Here is a 21,378-nt window from a genome sequence, read left to right on the forward strand (position 1 = left end):
TTCATTCCAAGGTTTTTATTTACTGCCCTCTGGAAGACCAGAATATTATACTGCTAAGTTTTCATGATGAAGAAAAGCAATTAAATGAATAATGTCTGAGTATGACATATCACAAAACATAAACAAGATTAAAAATATATACTAGGAAACAATTAAAGTAGGTAGGTTATGTAACCACACAACTCCTTTAAACTGTAACAGCAGTCTATATATTATACTATACTATGTCTGTCTTTAAAAAAACATATCCCTCATCTTCTCATAGCACTATATTTTTAAAAAGTGTTTCATGTACAAAATTATGTATGGAATAGTGCAAGAAAAAGCTGAAGACTTAATTTAAAGTTCTATGTTTTACTTTATTGTCTTTCAGATGAGAGAAAAACAAAGAGATGTATCTTACTTGTGCAGTTTGGCAAAGATCCAGACCATGTTCCATTGGCAGTGCATTGTCTTACAGATGATCCAGAGAGTATGTATCCTTCCATGCATGAATAAATTACTGAATTAGAGAATGTAGTTCCATCAATACGAAATACTTTTCCATTAGCGGTTGTTCCTGGATTACCACACTGCACAGCTATAAAGCAAAATGTCAAATATTTTTAAAATGTATTAAAGATGATTTTTGAAATAGTAATGTCTAAGGACAATCCTGCTGCCAGCAGTGTTATGTGGTAGAAATTCGTGTTGTTGTCCTGAAAAATGTAAGTTTCACCACCTACTGATAAGGCGTGTTGTACAGTAAATAGCTGTTTGCATAAATTATTTGGTTTTACTTTTTTGTATGTAAGGAAACACAGCCTACAAATTTAACTTTAAAATCTGCATTAAAGAAAAGCCAGTTTAGTTGTGAAGACAATCTCCCAATTATAAGAAAATGCCTGATCTACAATTATCATTGTAGATTTAATTTGAATCTATAGTATGTCTGCATTTATAGCATCACCAAAGTACATTTCCTACCTAATTTAAAGCACAGGATAGAGTCAAACTGTTATTTCACAGACAGCCTGCCAGTTCTTTCCCAGTTCTTCAATGCTCAACTTTGGAATTTGAATGTGTCCTTCTTATGTGATTACATATATACATCTAGTCTATTTGACCTAAACTAGAACAATATACCTGTGTGTGCATTAACACACCTATATATATATATCTGTGAACCAGATTCATCATTTCAAGAGATTTTAGGCAGAAAAATAACACCAAAAGTATCTTAAAATGTAAAATAAAAGGGATAATTCATTTCTGTAATAGATAAGATCAAAGAAGAACAGCAGAAAGTTCAGTCGGGCTAAGCATATCCCTTCAGATAACAACATACGAACACACACACACACATATATTTATATATAACAGTTGTGTCAGGATGGCGATCATTCAACAGAAAGGATATTACAAAACCAACTTGTGAAGTAAGTTTTTAAAATGAGATGACTATTTCATACAGATAATGCAGTCAACAATGATAACATGGAAAATAAAGGTACAGATTCTTAAATTATTTTCTGCTTTTCAGGAAGCTTTTCTTTGAATAAGAGTCTGTTATAATATTATAAAATAGGGAATTATTTCCTATTTTTGAATCAAGATAATTAAGGTAATAAATGATTCTCCATAAATATCCCATTAGAGCTTTCTTTTATTATAATACATCTAGCTTGAAATTTCTAGGATGACTTTTTCCAAATAAACTTATTTCAGCATTTCATTTTCTATTGAAAAATAATAATAATGTCAACAGTATTAGTAAATAAAATTTTTAAGCCAATAATTTATGACATAGGTGTATCTAATGGAATCCTGACATTGACATTTTCCTATAACTCAGCTCTTTTCTCTGAAATGCAGATGTATAATGGTTGTAATTAAAGATCAGGTGATGGTGAGATTTTTAAGGGAAAAAATCTTTCAGCAAAAATTGAGTTCTAGAGGCCTTATCTATTTCCCTTTCTGTTTAGTTTTTGGCACTGGATAACACATATAGTTGACGCTGACACAAGATTGAGAATAAATAAACAGTTCAGTATACTTTTTTTTTCTCAAAGCTTTGAAAACATGCAGTTTCATGGGTGCCAGGAACTCATTTCAAATTTGTCACCTGATGCCAAGCCATTGCTATGATGTAACAACTTATTCAAAAAAATTTAATGGTCAGTCCAAAATCAACTGTATACCATTCACAACACAAAACTGGCAATGTAAAATTGGTTTTCTGGTTAGCATTTTTAACAAGACAGTTTAAAAATAGAGTGGATCTTCCGTGATTCACCTTTGCACTCAGGTTGTCTTCCTGTCCAACTTCCATTTGCCATACATGTCCTTTCTTCTGAGCCATGGAGGATATATCCAATATCACAGCTGAAATGTACCGTGCTTTTAATTTTAAAATTGTTTTCTTCTCTAGACCCATGACCTGGGATACCTGGATCACCACAGGAACCAGCTGTATCACCTAGAATTTAGAGTGCAAAGATTAGAATAAATATGAAATAATATTATGATACTGCATTAAAATATATGTTTCTATGTATTTATAAATAAATTTATATTTCTATTTTTAGAAAAATATCTATCTCAGTGGGTGTGAGTCCCTGTAATTACAAAAATACTTGATTCTCAAATCTTTTCTTTTTACTTATTTTATATAAGTACAGAAGAGAAATTATAATTATCTCAAGATTCCCCTTAGACCATGCTAAACTTTTGGTAACAGAATTATCAAACAAGAATAGGGAAACAAAAAGAAAGCCACAAAAACTTGGTCATTTTTAATTTAAAATAAGGAATTCTGAGGAAAACCAAGGTCCTGATCATAAAGATAATTTTCTTGTTTGCCTATAACAAGTGTTCATAAAATACTTCCTAGTTTTATAATATCATTAGAGTTGTAACAGTTTTACCATTGAATGAAAGCTCTAGTCAACAATTTTATGTACATCTGACATGAAGCATTTCCCTGATTTATAGAAATGTTGAAGACTCACTTCAAGATTGCCTGATAGCTAAAATCTCCCTTAGCTAGAAATATTTAAGCAAATTCTAAGGTATAGGGTTAATGTTTTCTACTATCTGTTGTATATTAACGTTAAAATAATCAGCATAATCATAATAATAACATTATCTAAGGTTATACATTAAATCCTCATTTATGGTGAGAACTTTTAGGAAGCTATAGGTAAAACTGTATTTGGGCAGCAGGTCAGTTGTTTAAATATTTTAATATGTACTTAGGATCTGCTGGTTTATCTTTTTAAAGGTCTTTAAGCTAGTTTTCTATGTAATAAGAGATGAAAGTATGTCATATTACTGAGTTTCAACACAAAAGAGTTGAATTCTAGAATTCTTGGAGCTGCAGTGTTCAGGTTTTCACCCATAGATATTCAGCTTACGGTTTTCTGTGACAACTTGCAAATAAACTAAATAGTCTTCTATACAAAAAATAATTCAAACATCATAATATTTTTGAGAGTATACCTGCATTATTTTGTACGTAGTTACACTACTGTAAATAAAGAAGAAATATTTTAAGAATCAGGTAGAAAGCTTTAATTCAACTACTGAAGAATGTCATATTATAGCTTCACATGAGACAATTATTTTAAAAGATTTGTACAAATTATGTAAAGAATGCTTCCTGTAGAATAGCCATACTTTTCTGGTATTTATCTAAGCTTAAATAGCAGTAATAAGAGAAGTTCTTGCATAGAAGTAGTAAAGAAAGTTGTCTGCTGCAAGTACCCAGAAGACCAAAAGTGACAAAATCACTAAGGGTTCTATAGGAAGTCAAGACCTTGTAGACGCAGAGAAAAACAGAGCTTCCCTTGCCCTGGTTGGCACTGTATGTGTGTAAACTATACTGTTGGAGTGACTGGTTGGACAAATCTATTTACTAAAAAAAGCATGTACAGAACTGAATAGTGAAAGGATGAAGACTAGAGCTAGCTTACTTTGCTTTGAGAATTATGGCATATGAGCAAATACTTGTTTTAGTCCGACATGTCCAAGAAGCTGACCATATTTTTGTCACTTATGAAGGTAGTTCATGTACCAGCCTTCAGTTTTGTATGTCATGCTTACTACTTTTTATTTCCTTTCATGTAGGCCATGCTTCTTTCTTTCCCCATAAATTCATTGAAAAACAATATAACTAAGCACCTCACAGGAGCTGATCTGCACAACTCCTATAGGACTGTGGGAAAAGAGGATGTAGCTATGGAGCCTCAGTCTGAAGGCACATCTGGTAAGTCACAGAAAAGGGCAGAACTTTGCTTGGAAATGCAAAAAAGAACAAATGTGGCAGCTCATGCTACCTATCCAACCCCTTGCTGAAGCACCTGAAGCACCAGCAACCCCTTGCTGAAGCACCTGTAGGCTAATTGCGAACCACTGTCACTAATTTAGGAGCCAATTTTATCATTACTTAAGTTAACCAAGTTTAAACTGACAACTTTCATTTGAGAATAATCAAACAAACTAATGTAATCATGCCTATTACATTGTGAATTTTTATAGCACGTATGTTGAAAAAGTACATGGCCCTATGTATTTTAATGCTTTCAGAAATAACAAATTAAGTCAGTATAAGAGCTAGCTGACTGGTTCAAAATCACAGACTCAAAAGTTTAGGCTCTTCTCTGTTTACCTATTTCATTATGTGATACAGATCAGTAAAGCAGCCTGCCAGCCCTGTTTAAAAAGAAATTGTAAATAGTTCCAAATTATAGTAAGTAAAATAATTTTTTTATCTTTCAAAATACTTCATATCCAAGGTGACTTAACATCCTTTGAAAGGATGTTTGAAAATAGTCTGCTACAGTTTGAAAATAATCTGCTAAATATTTTTACAATAATTTAAAAATGTCCTAGATCAAGAATTTTTTGTTATTTTGGGAATCCATATCTTACATTTTCCAGTATTATTTATTTAGACTATGAAGAATCTGGGACAGTGCCTATTAATTATTCTATACTTATAAAGTCTCTACAATAACAGCTCAGTTTTCAGCAAGTTACTTGGCATTATGCCTAAAATAATTTTATGATGAAAAAATGAAAATAGGCTTTTTCCTATGCCAAGTATAAATTACATATTCCTCTTGTAAATGAAATCATGTGTTCTTTCCTAATGCCTAATTATTACCATGAATTATTACTCTTTTAATCTTAGGGATGTTAACCAGCAGCTCTTTTGATTGAAGGTTACAGAAATAATTTTTCTAAATGACTAATCACACCAGGAAGTGACAGTGATATAATCAATTATATCAGAACATATTTTTATTACCTCATGCAGAGATTCAACTGATTTTCACAGACAGTTATGAGCCATCCTTCACCCATATGTGTAACAAATTCTCAGCTGGCATTTAATCTTAATGAAAAGGAAGGTATTTAGACCACTTAAGTAAGTACACAACCATTGCTGAACTTATTAGGAATTCTAAGTTGCTGCAAATTTCTGACTCCAGCTGATATGCATGTGATGACTGAAAACTGTGTTTCTGAATGCCAATAGATATCAATGGGACATGACAAATCCTTCTAGCTCTAAGATGTGAAGCATAAAGTGCCATGTGACAAAAAGGAAACTGTCTTAGGGATGATGGGACAAAATTTGCTTGTCTTATGTTCACTGACCTAGCATTTTCTGTTTGAATTCTTCTCCGTATAGGAAAAGGACAAGCATACTGTATCTTTTGTCAGTTGAACATTCTATATTATTTAATATTAATATAATCAGCAAAAAAATACAACGTTTAAAGCTTTAATATGCATTAAAAATGAAGAAATCAAGTTGTCAAGGCTAATAATGAAAGTTAATGATGTAACATATTTTTAGATACAAAATATGGAAACTCTGTATGGTAAACTGCAAATTATTTTAGAATGAGAAAGCATTTCAGATATACATTTTGAAAGCAAAGTCTCAATACACTTTGAAAGCAAAGTCTCAAAGTTGTCCTAAGCTAGAATTCTAGTTTAGTACAGTATAGCTAAAGAAAATAACAGTTTGTATTCTGTCACAATTTGATTCACTGTGATTAACATTTGAATCTATGTCAAAGAAATGTTTATTCATGTATTGAGAAAAATTAATTAGATATCTTTAGAGTTTCCTAACTGTGGGTATAAAAATCGTCCTCAGAAAAAAAAGGATTTTCATGTACCTCACTTATGAATGCTTATCCCAAGATATTTGAACGCTTATTTAATTTAATAGCAGGATGATTATAGAACAGTCTTATTTTCAGTAAGGTTTCTTTGATATTTTCATGTTTATTTTCAGGCTTCCTATTTGTATGCCTTGATTTTTTTTTAATTAACAAATTAGATTTTTTTGTTTGTTTGTTTATGAAGACTCTGGAAAACTACAATAAGTAGCCTTAGATTTTATCTAAAGAGGATTTTTTCCCCGAAACAAATATGTATGCATACTAGCTGTAAAAAAATTTTTATTAACCTACTTTGAATTTTCAGTTCCGATAAATATATCACTATTTATTAAGTAATATTATTTTACAGTAAGCTTTGATTTCTGGTGCATAGCTCTAAATATCACAGGTTATAAGAACTTGATCTTTGTTCCCACTATGGCAAATTTCCCTCTGATTTTATTGATAGAATGTTACGGGATTAAATTATGTGTTCATATTTTCTAATTTCTGCACATTTTAGGTTGTAATGGCAGATTATGGAAAGGAGGAACTCATAGAGCAAGATAGTAACATTTAGATTGTTCTTGTCTGCAACCACTTCCTAAAAGTTTGCACTGGAAGGTTCAGATACTGAAAAATTCTTCCAACCCTTTGGAATTTAATGCCAGATTTTAACCAAGCACTTTTTTAATATTTGTTATTAATTTTTAACCATTTCTGTGCCATGGGCTGTAAAAAAATGCGAATTCTGAAACTGTAGCTGACATAATCAGTTTATACCTGAATACACTAAAGAGATGAAGGCAGGAAGGAAAAAAAAAGGATTGGAATATATGAGACCCCACCTGGATTACTGTATCTAGTTCTGGGGTCCCCAGTACAGGAGGGACATGGACCTGTTAGAGCAGGTCCAGAGGAAGGTCACAAAAATGATCAGAGGGCTGGAACACCTCTCCTATGCAAAAAAGCTGAGAGAGATGGAACTGTTCAGCCTGGAGAAGGGAAGGCTCTGGGGAGACCTTACTGGGGCCTTTCAATATATAAAATATATAAGAAAGATGGAGAGAGAACTTTTATCAAGGCCTGTACAGACAGGACAAGGGGCAACAGTTTAAAACTTAAAGAGGGTAGGTTTAGACTGGACATAAGGAAGACATTTTTTACAATGAGCATGGTAAGACACAGGAACAGGTCACCCAGAGAAGTTGTGGATGCCCCATCCCTGGAAGTGTTCAAGGTCAGGCTGACTGGGGCTTTGAGCAACCTGATCTAGTTGAAGATGTCCCTGCTCATTGCAGGGGGGGTTGGACTAGATGGAGGTCCCTTTGGAGGTCCCTCCCTTTGGAGGTCCCTTCCAACCCAAACTATTCTATGATTCTATGATTCTAGTGGAAGATGTCCCTGCCCATGGCTGGGGGGTTGGACTAGATGATTTTTAAAGGTCCCTTCTGACCCAAACCATTCTATGGTTCTATGATTTACTAAGGCTGTAAAGAACCTTGGATTTTTAGTGTGAAACTAGTATAGCAGTACTGTCAGATTTGCATATCGGTTACTTTCACCTCTTGTTTTGGAATAGCTGTAACCCAAGAAAAAATGTGTCACTTGTTTTCTTCCTGTTTTGTGCCTTTGATGATATCTAAGTACTCTGAATTACATAGGTCTGAATAAGGTCCAAAACCCCAATGATTTATTTCAACTATATAATGGAAACATGAGGATGACAAGAAAGAACCTCCCCCCAATATTTATTGAGAATTAAAACCGATAACATGATTAACCTCTGTCACAATCTGTGTTTACATACTCTAAGATAAGAAATGGGATTTAGCCAAATCCCAAATTAGTGTGTGACTTGGATTTCTGTTTTTCACTTGATCACTGCTGTTAAAGTGAATCAAACTGAAGTTGTGAAACAGAACATTCCTAAGCATTAAGTTGTTCAGAAAATATATCTTGACTTCAGTGAGGGCTAATCTACAACAAGGATTAAATGGTGTTCCCTCAAAAACCGAGCATCCTATCTTGAAATTATGTGGAGCCCACTTGCCTTATTATAAAGATGTATGTGTTATGCAATTACGATATACCTGAGGTGTTGTCAAGTCAGCAGATATTTTGCAAGTTAAAAAAAATTAACCCATCATCTTGAAGAGATAATGATGCAAGGTTTCCCTGTGGAAATAAATACTCTTTCCAGAAGTCACATCGAAAATATTTTCAAAACAAACTGGTTCCTTTAACATTCTGTGGAATGTGCAATTTCCTATTCATATCAAATATCACTGAGAAAGTCTACTTCTCCCAAATTATTTGCTTGCTAATAGTTTTTACTTATTTTGCTTTTACTTCTTTTACTTCTACTGAGATAATAATTCAGTTTTATACATGATTTTCCAGATTTTAAAATGGTCTTCTGATAAAATCAAAATAAATTCAAAACAACTTGAGGGCACACTCATTAATTCAAAAATATTACCTGAGCAATGAGGAAGAGATCCACTCCAGTGTCCATTTAACTGACACGTACGAGATGACTGCCCTAACAGCGATCGTCTACCTGTGCAGGTATAATGAACAGTAGATCCAAACGTATATTTATCTCCAGACAGGACCGCGTTAGGAGGAACGCCAGGATGGCCACAGTCAATCACTACAATGCATAATTATTGGAGATAAAAAAAGGTTATTATCACTGATCAAACAGTTTGTAGTTATAATTTTCATAACTCCATACATAAACTTTGTGAAGAGGGTGACCTTTTAGGGTTTGGGGCAGGGGGCACATTATGTGATTAGAAATGCAAAACTTATTACAGACCAAAAGCTGTGAAACAAATGTTTGGAGATGTCAAAAAGGTATTTTAGATATTGATATTGATATGCAAAGACAGTAATTCACTAAGTTGATCTTTATGGCACGAACACATACACACACAAAAACACACACTCATGCATGTACTCTTCAGAGAAAAAATACAGGAAGACAGTATCTGCCAAAGTCACTGCTGAGGTAGGGAATATACAGACCTTCTTCTCTCATCCACTGGTTGCAAATCATTGCTCGTGAAGTCTACTAGGTTTATAAACAAGATCATTTTTGCTAAATTTTGCTATGAACCTTAATGTTAATATACTAATTTCATATTCATGGTTTTGGTTACTTAAAATACTGTATTGCATAAATAAAATATTTGTTTACATATTTTTAACATATTCCTAGGCATCGTCCATTGAAGTTAATCACAGAGAGACTGGAGGGAATTTCTATAGGATCCCAATCTTAGAAATGGTCATAGATAAACTCCCTATCAGTTGTTTATTGAGTAAATTTTGATCAATAATTGCTAGTTATTTCCATACTGTGATTAATTTTTAGTACTCTTAATCTTGACATTTCTGTGATTTACACTTACAGATTGCACATAAGGGTATCGAACAGTTAGCTGATACACACCTAATTTTGCTAACCGGCTCAAATGCCACGAAGTACGTAAACTCAGGAAAGAAAATGGGAAAATTTAGCATGATATCATGCTAAATTTTGTCCTTTAATTTCCTCTTATACAGAAAATTATGATAAGTGGCTCTTTCTATAAATGGTCAAAAGCAGTAATATTTTTTAGGAATAAAAAACAGGCTAAATGATAGAAACCGGATCTAAAATCAGGATAACGCCACTAAAATAATTTCAGCAGCCTCCTATCTACTGGAAAGTTGTATAATGTAACAATGAAGCTACCTTGGCTAGATAAACAGGAAGCTAGCAACTCCATAAGACTAAATTAAAATGACAAAAGGTCTTATGCATCATTATGGAGAGCATTATCTACATGGACAATGTATGTAATGGAAATGAAGTTCTGTATTGAAAAGAACTAGTCTGTATTTTAAGATTAAAAGCACATATCAAAAATGTACAAAAGAAACCCCCTCGTGGAATTTATATAGAGAAAACTTTTAAGAATTCAGAGCAAGGAGTTAACTTAAAAGCAAGCTAAATATGTCAAGTTCAGGAAACGCACTGTTAAAATTCATAAACCAAATTCACTCTGTTCACAGAATGAATCTAGCCTTGCATGTTTGATTTCTTTTTATCTTACACCTGTCCATGGCATGTGGCATATCTTGGCCAAAGATACTTGTATTTATGCATCATGAAAACCACAAATTACAGCTGCAAATACCAGGGTAGTAGAACAGCTCCCTAAATCATACAAATGTAGCTTCTATCAGTACTTCATCATCTTCAGTAATATAACATTTTCAGCAGGATTTTTTTATCGAAAAAAGCCAGATCAGAAGCCTGATCAGGGTTGAGGATGTATTCAATTCCCTAGCACTTCAGGTGTATACAACAGTACAATGGTTGTACAATACGACATGACTAAAGTAATGTGAGATCATTCGTCTTCCTCTAATGATTATTCTTGGTCTTAGAGCTTTACATTTATACATATACTGATCTGTGTTCAGCGACACATGTTCTCTTAGAGGTCCAACTTGCAAGGTGCAGAACCTTCCTGACAACCCCAAAAAAGACTTAGGAATGTGGTATGTGATTGATTGATTCCTACCAAGTGCCACTGACCCCTGTGACCATTTTGTAGGCTTGCAGGACTTTGAGTAAAATGGTCAGAATGGTCAGCTTTACAAACTGAGCACTTGCTGTTAGCATGCTATTTGTTTAATCAATTGCTTATAAATAAAATCTACTATTAATTATGTATGATTGTAGAGAAGGCAAACTTAGAACATTGTTAATAAAAAGCCATGTTGGTCATTCTGGCTTCAATGAAATGAAACTATTTCTTCTTGTGAAAAACATTCACAATTTTTCAGAGTGTTTTTATTATCTGTATTTTTCTTGATTGATTCTTTTGCCCTTTTCAGATGTTGTCATAGAGGAAAAGTTGATTTCATACTGATACCTTACAGCATTCAGTTTTGGGCTTTCCTATACATACTTCTCTTTTATGTTTACACTTGTGTCTAAAAGTCCTGGATTCCTAATAACTGATTTAGACAATTATACCAGCCTGTAATGCTACTCTTAACTTCATTATACGTTCTACAAAATTTAATTTGATATTCATATTCTCAGGTGGGGATTTCATATGAAGAGTTGATAGATATTTCTTCTTTTTTTTCTCCTAATGCTAATTCATCTTCCAGTTTATTTCCATCAATTTCTTCCTTTCTGCTTCTCTGTTATAGAATCATAGAATCATAGAATAGTTTGGATTGGAAGGGACCTTTAAAGTCATCTAGTCCAATCCCCCCTGCAATGATCAGGGACATCAGATCAAGTTGCTCAGAGCCCCATCCAACCTGACCTTGAATGTTTCCAGGGATGGAGCATCTACCACCTCTCTGCGCAACCTGTTCCAGTGTTTCACCACCCTCATTGTAAAAAATTTCTTCCTTATATCTAGTCTGAATCTACCCTCTTTTAGTTTAAAACCATTACCCTTTGTCCTATCACAACAGGCCCTGCTAAAAAGTTTGTCCCCATCTTTCTTATAAGACCCTTTTAAGTACTGAAAGGCTGCAATAAGGTCTTCCTGGAGCCTTCCCTTCTCCAGGCTGAACAACCCCAACTCTCTCAGCCTTTCTTCACAGGAGAGTTGTTCCAGCCCTCTGATCATTCTCGTGGCCCTCCTCTGGACCTGGTCCATGTCTTTCCTGTGCTGAGGGCTCCAGAGCTGGACGCAGTACTCCAGGTGGGGTCTCACCAGAGCAGAATAGAGGGGCAGAATCACCTCCCTTGACCTGCTGGCCACGCTTCCTTTGATGCAGCCCAGGATACGGTTGGCATTCTGGGCTGTGAGCCCACGTTGCTGGCTCATGTCCAGCTTTTCATCCACTGGTACCCCTAGGTCCTTCTCCACAGGGCTGCTCTCAATCCCTTTATTCCCCAGCCTGTATTGATACCAGGGGTTGCCCTGACCCAGGTGAAGGACCTTGCACTTGGCCTTGTTAAACCTCATGAGGTTCACACAGGCCCACTTCTCAAGCTTGTTCAGGTCCCTCTGGATGGAATCCTGTCCCTCAGACGTGTTAACCACACCACTCATCTTGGTGTCATCTGAAAACTTGCTGAGGGTGTGCTCAATCCTGCTGTCTATGTCATTAATGAAGATATTAAACAGTACTGGTCCCAGTATGGACCCCTGAGGGACACCACTCATCACTGATCTCCATCTGGACATGGAGCTGTTGACCACTACCCTCTGGATGTGACCATCCAACCAATTCCTCATCCACTGAACAGTCCACCCATCAAATCCATATCTCTCCCATTTAGAGAGAAGGATGTTGTGGGGGACCATGTCAAAGACCTTTCAGAAGTCCAGACAGACAACATCCATAGCTCCTCCCTTGTCCACTGATGTAGTCACTCCATCATAGAAGGCCACTAGGTTGGTCAGGCAGGACTTGCCCTTGGTGAAGCCATGTTGGCTGTCTCAAATGACCTTCCTGTCCTCCATGTGCCTTAGCATAGCTTCTAGGAGGATCTATTCCATGATCTTCCCAGGCACAGAGATGAGGCTGACAGGTTGGTGGTTCCCAGGGTCCTTCTTTCTACCCTTTTTAAAAATGGGTGCAATGTTTCCTTTTTTCCAGTCACCAGGGACTTCACCTGACTGCCGTGACTTTTCAAGTATCATGGAGAGTGGCTTGGCAACTACTTCGGCCAATTTCCTCAGGACTCTGGGATACATCTTCTCAGGTTCCATAGACTTATGTATATTCAGGTTCCTCAGGTGGTCAGGAACCTGATCTTCTCTTACACTGGGAGGGACTTTGCTCCCCCAGTTGCTGTCTTGCAGTCCATCCACTCGAGAGGTGTGGGAAGAGAGGTTGCCAGTGAAGACTGAGGCAAAAAAGTTGTTGAGTACCTCAGCCTTCTCTGGTTTTACCAGTTTGCCAGTCTTGTTCATTGGGGGGGTACGCTTTCTTTGACCTTCCTTTTCTGGCTGACATACCTGTAGAAGCCTTTCTTACTATTCTTTGCATCCCTTGCCAAGTTCAGCTCCATCCATGCCTTGGCCTTCCTGACCCCATCCCTACACAAGCAGTGTTTCTGTACTCTTCCCAGGATACCTGTCCCTGCTTCCATTGCCTGCGAAGATCTGCCAGCAGGTCTTGACTCATCCATGCTGGTCTCTTGCCTTCCTTTCCTAATTTCTTACACCTGGGGACTGAGAGACCTCACACTTTATGGAAAGTGTCCTTAAAGATCTCTCAGCTGATCTAGTCCTGTTCCATCACATACCTGCACAGTACCTTTTTATGGCTGTGTAAATTAATTTTACATTAAGCTTTGATTCAGATTTAAAGAACAAATAATAATGGAAGAAGAAAAATAAAAGAGAATAATATTATTAATCTTCTTCAAAGTATGTAAAAACATCAGGTCAAATTATATTTTTTCATTATTATGGACAATTATCAATCAATTTCTGTCACATCAAAACCTCACTTTCCTTAAAAAAGAAAGAAATTCTGAGAGAAAGAAATGCAAATAATTATTTTGCCAGTGTGACATTTCAATGGCTATTTCTTTTTCTCTGAAAAATCCCAATAAACAAAATACACAGCTAATACTGATTATGGATGAGATATATAACATTCTGGAAAAACAGAAAGAAGTATAAATTCACGTCCTTTCTGGTCAAATGTGATGATGTATCAGTAAAGTTACACCATTATTAAATTAAATTTACAAATGTTCAATTAAATTTACAAATGTTATACCCTAATTCTCGAGTACTGAATTAAAAAGTACACTTGAAGTTTCTTTAATCTGTATAGTTGTCAACAATTCTTATAATTCTATTTGACAGCTGGGAATGGCTGTATATTGTGAGGGAAGAAATGTCAGGACAAGATGTTTTAACAGAATTATTGAGAGGATGGCACAGACACCAGCAAAAAACTAGTCTACATTATTTGAGTTTCAAGATTGCGAAGGTGTGGATTGTGTGTCCTCACATCTCAGTAGCTTAAAAACAACAAATCAGAGCATGTCTATCAGAACTAAATTGAGAATACTTTGCAGTACCGAAAAACCTGATATGGTCACTGGGATTCTTTGAGGTATATTGTCCAAATATATCTTTCATTTTGAGTACATTTCAAATTTAAAGTATTTTACTAGCAACATGAGCCTAAGTAGCACATGCCCCTGAAAATCTTTAACTTGGAGGGAGAGTTGAAAGGGCATTATGGTCCAGACCAATGCTGAATTCTGCTTCTTAAAGGATTTATAGTATCTAGAAGTACTCTAACTACAACACATTTCAAAGGAATCGAGTCAGTTTACAGGTGAACAACTTTTCCTTTGTTACGGTGCCTCTTCTCCATTACTCTAGCAATATTTAAAAAAAAGGTCTGTTCTTTGAGACTAGTTAGAGAGAGATTGAAATCCAGCTACGACAAAAAATCCAACCTGGGTCTAAGAAAAACATCCAGCAAGCTTTTCACTTCTTTTCCATTGCTCTTGCAGTGGAAAAATGTGCAGAGTACTAAATGACTGCCCTGCATATGTCCAAAAGGGAAACAATTTGCAAAACACTCCAGAAGCTGAAAGGCTTTTATAAAAAATATTCAGTAGCTGCATCAGAGTAAGTTTTGGTAAGCTTTATGATTATAAAATATCACGGATAGCGCCTAGGTTAGAATTCACTGACCCCTCTTGTGAGAGACTGAAAGAGTTAATGTCTCAGACATTGTAGCGAGGTAAGGTGCAGCGAGTCGGCTAGCACGGGATGAGAAGAGCGCGTCGGAGGATGCACAGTTACCATCTATGGCCAGAGGTCACACAGTTTTATCTAAGGAATGGGCCTGCAACCACCCAAAACTTGGAATGAAACTCCTCGCAACCACCTCCCTCCCCCAGCGCCTGCAAATTTTTGAGGAGCAGAACAACATAAGTCCTCCAGGGGTGTGACCGGAGGCAGGGATTAGCGTATAAAGAGACACCTTCCCCAGGGAACGGCGGGCGCCCATCACCGGAGGATTGCCACATCTGTCATCATCATCGTGGGATCCAAGGGTGGTGATACCTTTCCTTTTCTTTATCCTCCTCTCTTCTCTTTTCCGTTTCTCACTTCTCTTCCCCTCTACTTTTCCACTATATATATATCTGGGTATATGAGTTTTGGATGAATTGTGACAGGTTGCCTGGAAAATAGCTTCATTGCCAAATTGCCTCTGTTCGTTCGCTGAGCTTGCTAGTTCATTAAGTTTGTCCGTTTGTCTAGTTCACTAGTTAATAAAGTTGCTAGTCTGACTGTTCCTCTGAGTCACTGCCATGACTCTACCGGCCTGCGGCTCTGCCGACCAGAGATCGGCCTTTGTCGGTACACAAATCCCCGGGGAATCAAAAGATTCACCCATCTCGCAACCCACCGAGTGGGACGAAACACCTCTATGTAAATGACACAAATAAAGCTGAGGATGCCCTTTCAAAAGTACATCTAGCACCCTTGCTCCCAAAGGTCATCTGAAAAGAAGAGTAAAATCTGTATTATTAAATTACTTGTAACAATTCTGAAAGAAGACTAAGAGATAAAAACACAAAAGTAGAAAGAAGAAGTCTTTGCACCTTTACCTTTAGAATTTCTTTCTCTTTGGAGATACATTACTATTAAGTAACAATTATCTTTCTGAAATGGTAATGTTACCTTAAAATTTAATGTGAAACTGTTAGACTCTTTGTTATAAGTTTAACTGTGACTTGCAATCAAGCTATTTACCCCATCAAAGAAAGGGACAACTTCCAGAACTAAAGGTTTAAAGAGTAATAAGAAATAAAGTTTCAGATTTTTTTTTTTTTGAGAGAGAGAGGTAATAGCAGAACTGGCTAAACGTCAATTAAGGAAGACTAATAAAGATAAAACTGAGAACTAACATCTACAATATTGCAAATATCGGTCCATGATTCCTGAATAAGGAACCCTTAGCCTGTTTTCCCTTTATTCTCCAGAAAATAAAGCTTTCAGCCTTTCTTAGAGAGAAATTTTGATCCTAAACCAAAACCTTTTTCATAGATTTATAGAGAACTGGCAAACCAGCTGTCCCAGCCAATTAAGAACCTATGAAACATCTGTGGCTATATCTACATCACGGTTAGAAAGTTGTTCATGACAAGCCAGAACAAAAACCTCCTTGTGTTGATCCACTTGCCTTAGCGGATAGGTTGCATATGACTATGGTGTTCAGGTACATCTGGTAGTGTGGTAAGATGAGGACATGATCCACAGGACGCTTTTGGTGCTCTACAGTGCCATTACTATTTGCTTACTGTCTTCATAGATAGTCTGATCTTGATGTTGTCCCAAGAGAAGTCCAGAAAGTACTATAGTGGCATAAGTCAATAATTGGGTACTATAATTTTTACGTTTCAGTGTGATTATAGCTTTGTGACCAATGGAGGCCACATATTGGCAAATTCAATGGATATGTTTTGACTTTCTATCCCTGCTATCAGGGGTCATTGTGCTGAAGCATTCAGAGTTGTTTGTTTTGGTTATTGCATTTCCCAAGGTTTCTATATTATTTGCTATACAATAACTGTAACTGTGCTACTTCAGCTGCTACTGAGACCTGCCACCATCACTGCACAGACATAAATGTATATAAATATTATTATTCTAATTACTGTCATGAGACTGATGGAAATGTTGTGTAAAATAATACCTAGTCTAGTCCACATTCTTTATAGCAGCATACACATTATCTACTTACTAATGCATTCCGGTAGAGGTTTGTCCCAGTGGCCATTTGGTTGACAAATTAAAACTGAAGAGCCAAATAAAAAATATCCAGGATTACAGTCATAAAATACCACTGTGCCATATGTGAAATTTCCATGTTCGATTTTACTTTCTCTTATAGAATTTGCAGGAATTCCGGGATCAGAACAATTGACCACTAAAAAGAAAAAGATCAGAGACTTGAGAGTCATACAAATACAGTCTACTAAAATGGTCTTTAAATGGTCTCCTATCCTTTGTATGAGAAACTTCCAATGTGTTGCTACCCTGATTTTGTATACCCTGATTTTATATATAATGATGCTGAATTAGGAAGATGATATGAAACCAGATGCTAAAACCAGGAGATGCTAAACTCAGAGCAAATAAAAGGAAATGTTTCTTCACAGAGTGTGATGATGATATAAAAGTATTTGCCACTAAAAGTGACTGGACATACCGGTATGTTCAATTTATACTCTTGCCTTGATGTAAACTATTGCTCCATTGTAAACCAGACTCCTCTGGTCAAGTAAACACATCACCTACTCAAAGTTACTCTAGAAAACTATAGTTCATGTAAAAATTACTATCCCTATATCCTTATAACCAATTGCATGTTTATATGCATACGTGTGTATGCACCTGTGCCCAAATATATATATAAAATATATGTGCGTGTGTATGAGCATGGATGTATGTACATAAATGTATCAAAATATGCTAAAAAGCTCTGTAATCTAAAAAGAAAAAAAGCTATTGCCAGATGCAATTCAAGATAATTTTTCCTATCTACATCACTCAATGTAGTTATTTTATGGATCACCTGTTTCTTTCTAGTCACTATCCTAAATGCTGGAGTCTGCTTGTGTGCTCCTCTTAGCAGTTCTCAAATATTGATACCGCAAGACTAGAATACATACATTTTTCAAGGATACAAATTTCTGGTTGAATTTGACTTCTTTAACATTAAATGATAGATCAATTTTTTTAATTATATTGATGGACAGTGTAGAAAATTTGTTTGGTTTTTTTTTTTTCCTGGAGGAAAATTTGAGCTATATTTCTATCCATTTTCATTTTTGTAGACAAGCATTTTATAACAATTGAACATTCATCTTCAAGTCATTAAGCATGTACTTTAAATAATGAAAATTATTTATTAATAAACCTGGAGTAGTGAACACTTGAAAGAAAATACAAGGAGCTTTGACCATTTCAATAGTTTTCCACTATTATTATAGCTGGCTAGGAAACTAGCTATTTAGCAAAGTTGTAGACAATATAACAGCAAGTGCACTGCTGAATTTATATGACAATTGCAAATTCAGCCTTCACAAAGGACTGCAGCCTTTTCTATAATATTGCACTTTAGGCAGTTTACAAATGTGCAAGGTAACATCTTTTTATTTTTTTAATTTAACTTCAATGCAAATATAACAAAATCATATTAATTAGAATTGATTTCACTGCACATTACAGACACCACTAATAATGTTCTACACAAAGTTAGTTCTTTTTATTTTTAAAGTCTGTTCTAAAACCAATATAAAATTTCAGGACTGTAAAATTTCAAAGAATAACCTGATCAACTTATTTATGATCCCTACAGATCAATAAGATATCAGACAGTTTGGCACATTACTCTGCAATAGCAGAACACCAAGGTGATTTATAGCAACTGGACTGAAAATGAGATTTATTAGGTAACCCTTAATAGACAGTACATGCTTAGTATTGTAAATTTAAAAAATAATAACTTCTCATCACCAAAAAGGTCCTTGGAAATTTAAGTTCTGTAAACTATTTGGCAGTATTTCTTAAGCCAAAGTGATCAAAGGAAAGTGAAGGACACCTATTGGAAGGAAAATATAGAAAAAAAAATGGCTATAAATACATAACATAGGCTGTGTACAGATAAAAATCCATAGAAGCTGCTGGGAAGATGCTGAAAAACAATCAATACAATTTCTGCATATCTGTAAGCAGGTTACGGCAAAAAGTACCTTTTTCTAAATGAGAACAACTAAAACATTTAAAAAGCTCATAACAACAGACCTAAAAAGGACACTGGTGATAAAACCTTTCTAAAAGTGCTTATGAAAACTCAAACAGAATTAATTTCATAATATTCTTTTATTTCCAGTGAAAGAATTTTAAATATAATATCCATAATTGTTGAGAGCCAACCCAAATGGAATATGCTAACAAATTAGAGTAAAAATTTTAAAAGTCAAGATGAGCAGTCAGATCAATGGAAATGTAAAAGGAAAAAAAAGTATGTTTTCTTATACACCTATTAGAACTATGTTGGCTAAAAATGCAGAGAACATTATTTCAGGATTTAAACTCTTAATTATATCTGCATAATTTTGCTTAAAGAACTTGTAGAAACCATTTAAAAAAATCAATACAAACTACTGACACATAAGAAAGTTTCTCTACAACAGTTATCCTGGCAACCTGAATGTAGGACAGACCTAACTGAAACATCACAGAATCATAGACTCATGAAACATCTTTTTTAGTAATTTGATGCCTGTTAGTAAGACAGGCATCATTTTGTCTTGACAGTGTCCCTTTACTTTCAGTTTATTTTTCAACCTTAATTTTCCAACTAAGTTTGAAACCTGTAAATGCTTGCATTCTTACCTTTGCATATTGGAGGTGGGTGGCTCCACTGCCTATTAGCCTGACACTGTGCTTTGGTTGGTCCTTGCATAACATACCCAGTATTACATGAGAATGTCACAACATCATTGAAGTTGAAACCGTTTCCGCTTGTTCTTCCATAAATAGGACTACCAGGGTGACCACAGCTAACAGCTAGCATAGCACAAAACAAACAGAAAACAAACAGTGCATGTTGTTATCACTTTTCATGATTTATGATATAATAGATAATCAACATAATCATTATATAATAGTATTTTAAAGTTTTGGTGTCATAAGGTCCTAAGTACTTTCCATGAAAGATTCACATTTCTCTGAACTGAATAAGAACTAAGACATATTTTAGTTCAAGCACTTATTTAAATATTTAAATTAACTGAATTGAATTTGCCATGCAGTAATCAAGGCAAATGAAGAAAACTTTTCTGAAGAATCAGGAGAAAAGCAAGCATTTGATTTTCATTACATATAGTCTGAAATTAAAAGAAAATATTTCAGTGCATTAGTTCCTCAGGTATTATTTCTTACAAATATGTCTTATTAGTGACTCACTCTGTTTTATCTTTGAGGTCTAAGTACTTAGTGAAGTTATAAATTTATGACAGGATATATGAAACATTATGGGCACTGTGAAACTTTTCTTGTATTTATACAAAAACTGACTATAGAAGGTAAAGTTCCTTTTCTGTTCTCACAAAGACCAGATGCAAAAATAGTAAGGAAAATAAAACACAAATTAATTTTCCCAAAATAATTTTGAAAATGTATAAATATTTTCTTCTATGTTTTAACAAACTCCAGTTGTTGATAAATAAAATGTTCATCAGTAATTTAAAATGAAAAAAAAACCACAGAATAAATTAACTCAAATTTTTATCACTTTAGAAACTTCCGTATTTTTCTAAATTTTGTTAGCTCTTACAAATATATGCTCTTTTTCTCTGTGTAGAATAGACTTATCATGGTAACTCTAAAAGAAACCCATTCATATAATCTAAATAAAATAAAACTTTTAGCAACATCAAAAAAGTGAAAATGGTCCTTAAGAACTAGTATAGCATACAAACAAGTCACAGTATATTCTATGAATGAAAGTTAAATTGAATTCTGTATGTTCTGTTAATATCACTAAGTTATTTGAATTAAATATATTATCTTTATGTTACCGGCATCAGAAATTTTTATATAAGGAATTATATTTTTTCCCCAAAAGAGTAATTGGAATCATACACTAAACTGTTAACATTTGTAAAACTGTCAGGCAAAGACATACATTCAGCGCACAGAAATGTTTTTTAATGTACATATAATAATAACAAAAATTATTCTTGTGAAAACAGAAGTATGAAATTTGCATAAAATTTTGAATAATACTCATGCATATACAGTAGCAATACACAACAGTAGTAATATGTCTGCCCACTGTATAAGCAAGAAAAATGGTGCATTCAAAAGTGAAAAGGTCAAATTCACTAAATTTAAACACATAATCTCAAAAATTCAATTAAAACATTAAAGTTAAACAAATAAAGAAACATGAGACTATTTTACTACACTTCATTTGAACCTTTGATCTGAAGTGGAGCTGTTCCTAGCAAGTCTAAGCTTTTTCCCAAGTCTTGTGTCCTTTTCTGAAGTGCTGTATTGCCCATCATCCTGTATTCAAACAAGCAGCTTCCATTTGATTAGAGGAAGAAAATACGTCCATTTGCTCTGCTGTGAGCACATCCAAAAATTTTTTTTTTCAGTTCTAACATTGATATTAACATTTTAATTTAGAA

At 34.8% G+C, this 21,378-nt stretch overlaps 1 protein-coding gene across 1 annotated transcript in view; it reads right to left on the minus strand.

The window, feature by feature from the left end:
• Window positions 1-21,378, minus strand: part of CSMD3 (CUB and Sushi multiple domains 3) — a 774,333-nt gene that overhangs the window by 46,658 nt on the left and 706,297 nt on the right. Inside the window, exons 55-59 of the mRNA XM_075495159.1 lie at window positions 19,577-19,750; window positions 16,917-17,102; window positions 8,641-8,814; window positions 2,276-2,458; window positions 404-580 (exon numbers count right to left, since the gene is read on the minus strand). Of these exons, the coding sequence (XP_075351274.1) occupies window positions 404-580; window positions 2,276-2,458; window positions 8,641-8,814; window positions 16,917-17,102; window positions 19,577-19,750 (894 nt within the window). The remainder of the gene's footprint in view (window positions 1-403; window positions 581-2,275; window positions 2,459-8,640; window positions 8,815-16,916; window positions 17,103-19,576; window positions 19,751-21,378) is intronic.

This window comes from Mycteria americana, chromosome 2, assembly GCF_035582795.1.
Source record: "Mycteria americana isolate JAX WOST 10 ecotype Jacksonville Zoo and Gardens chromosome 2, USCA_MyAme_1.0, whole genome shotgun sequence".
Lineage (NCBI taxonomy): Eukaryota > Metazoa > Chordata > Aves > Ciconiiformes > Ciconiidae > Mycteria > Mycteria americana.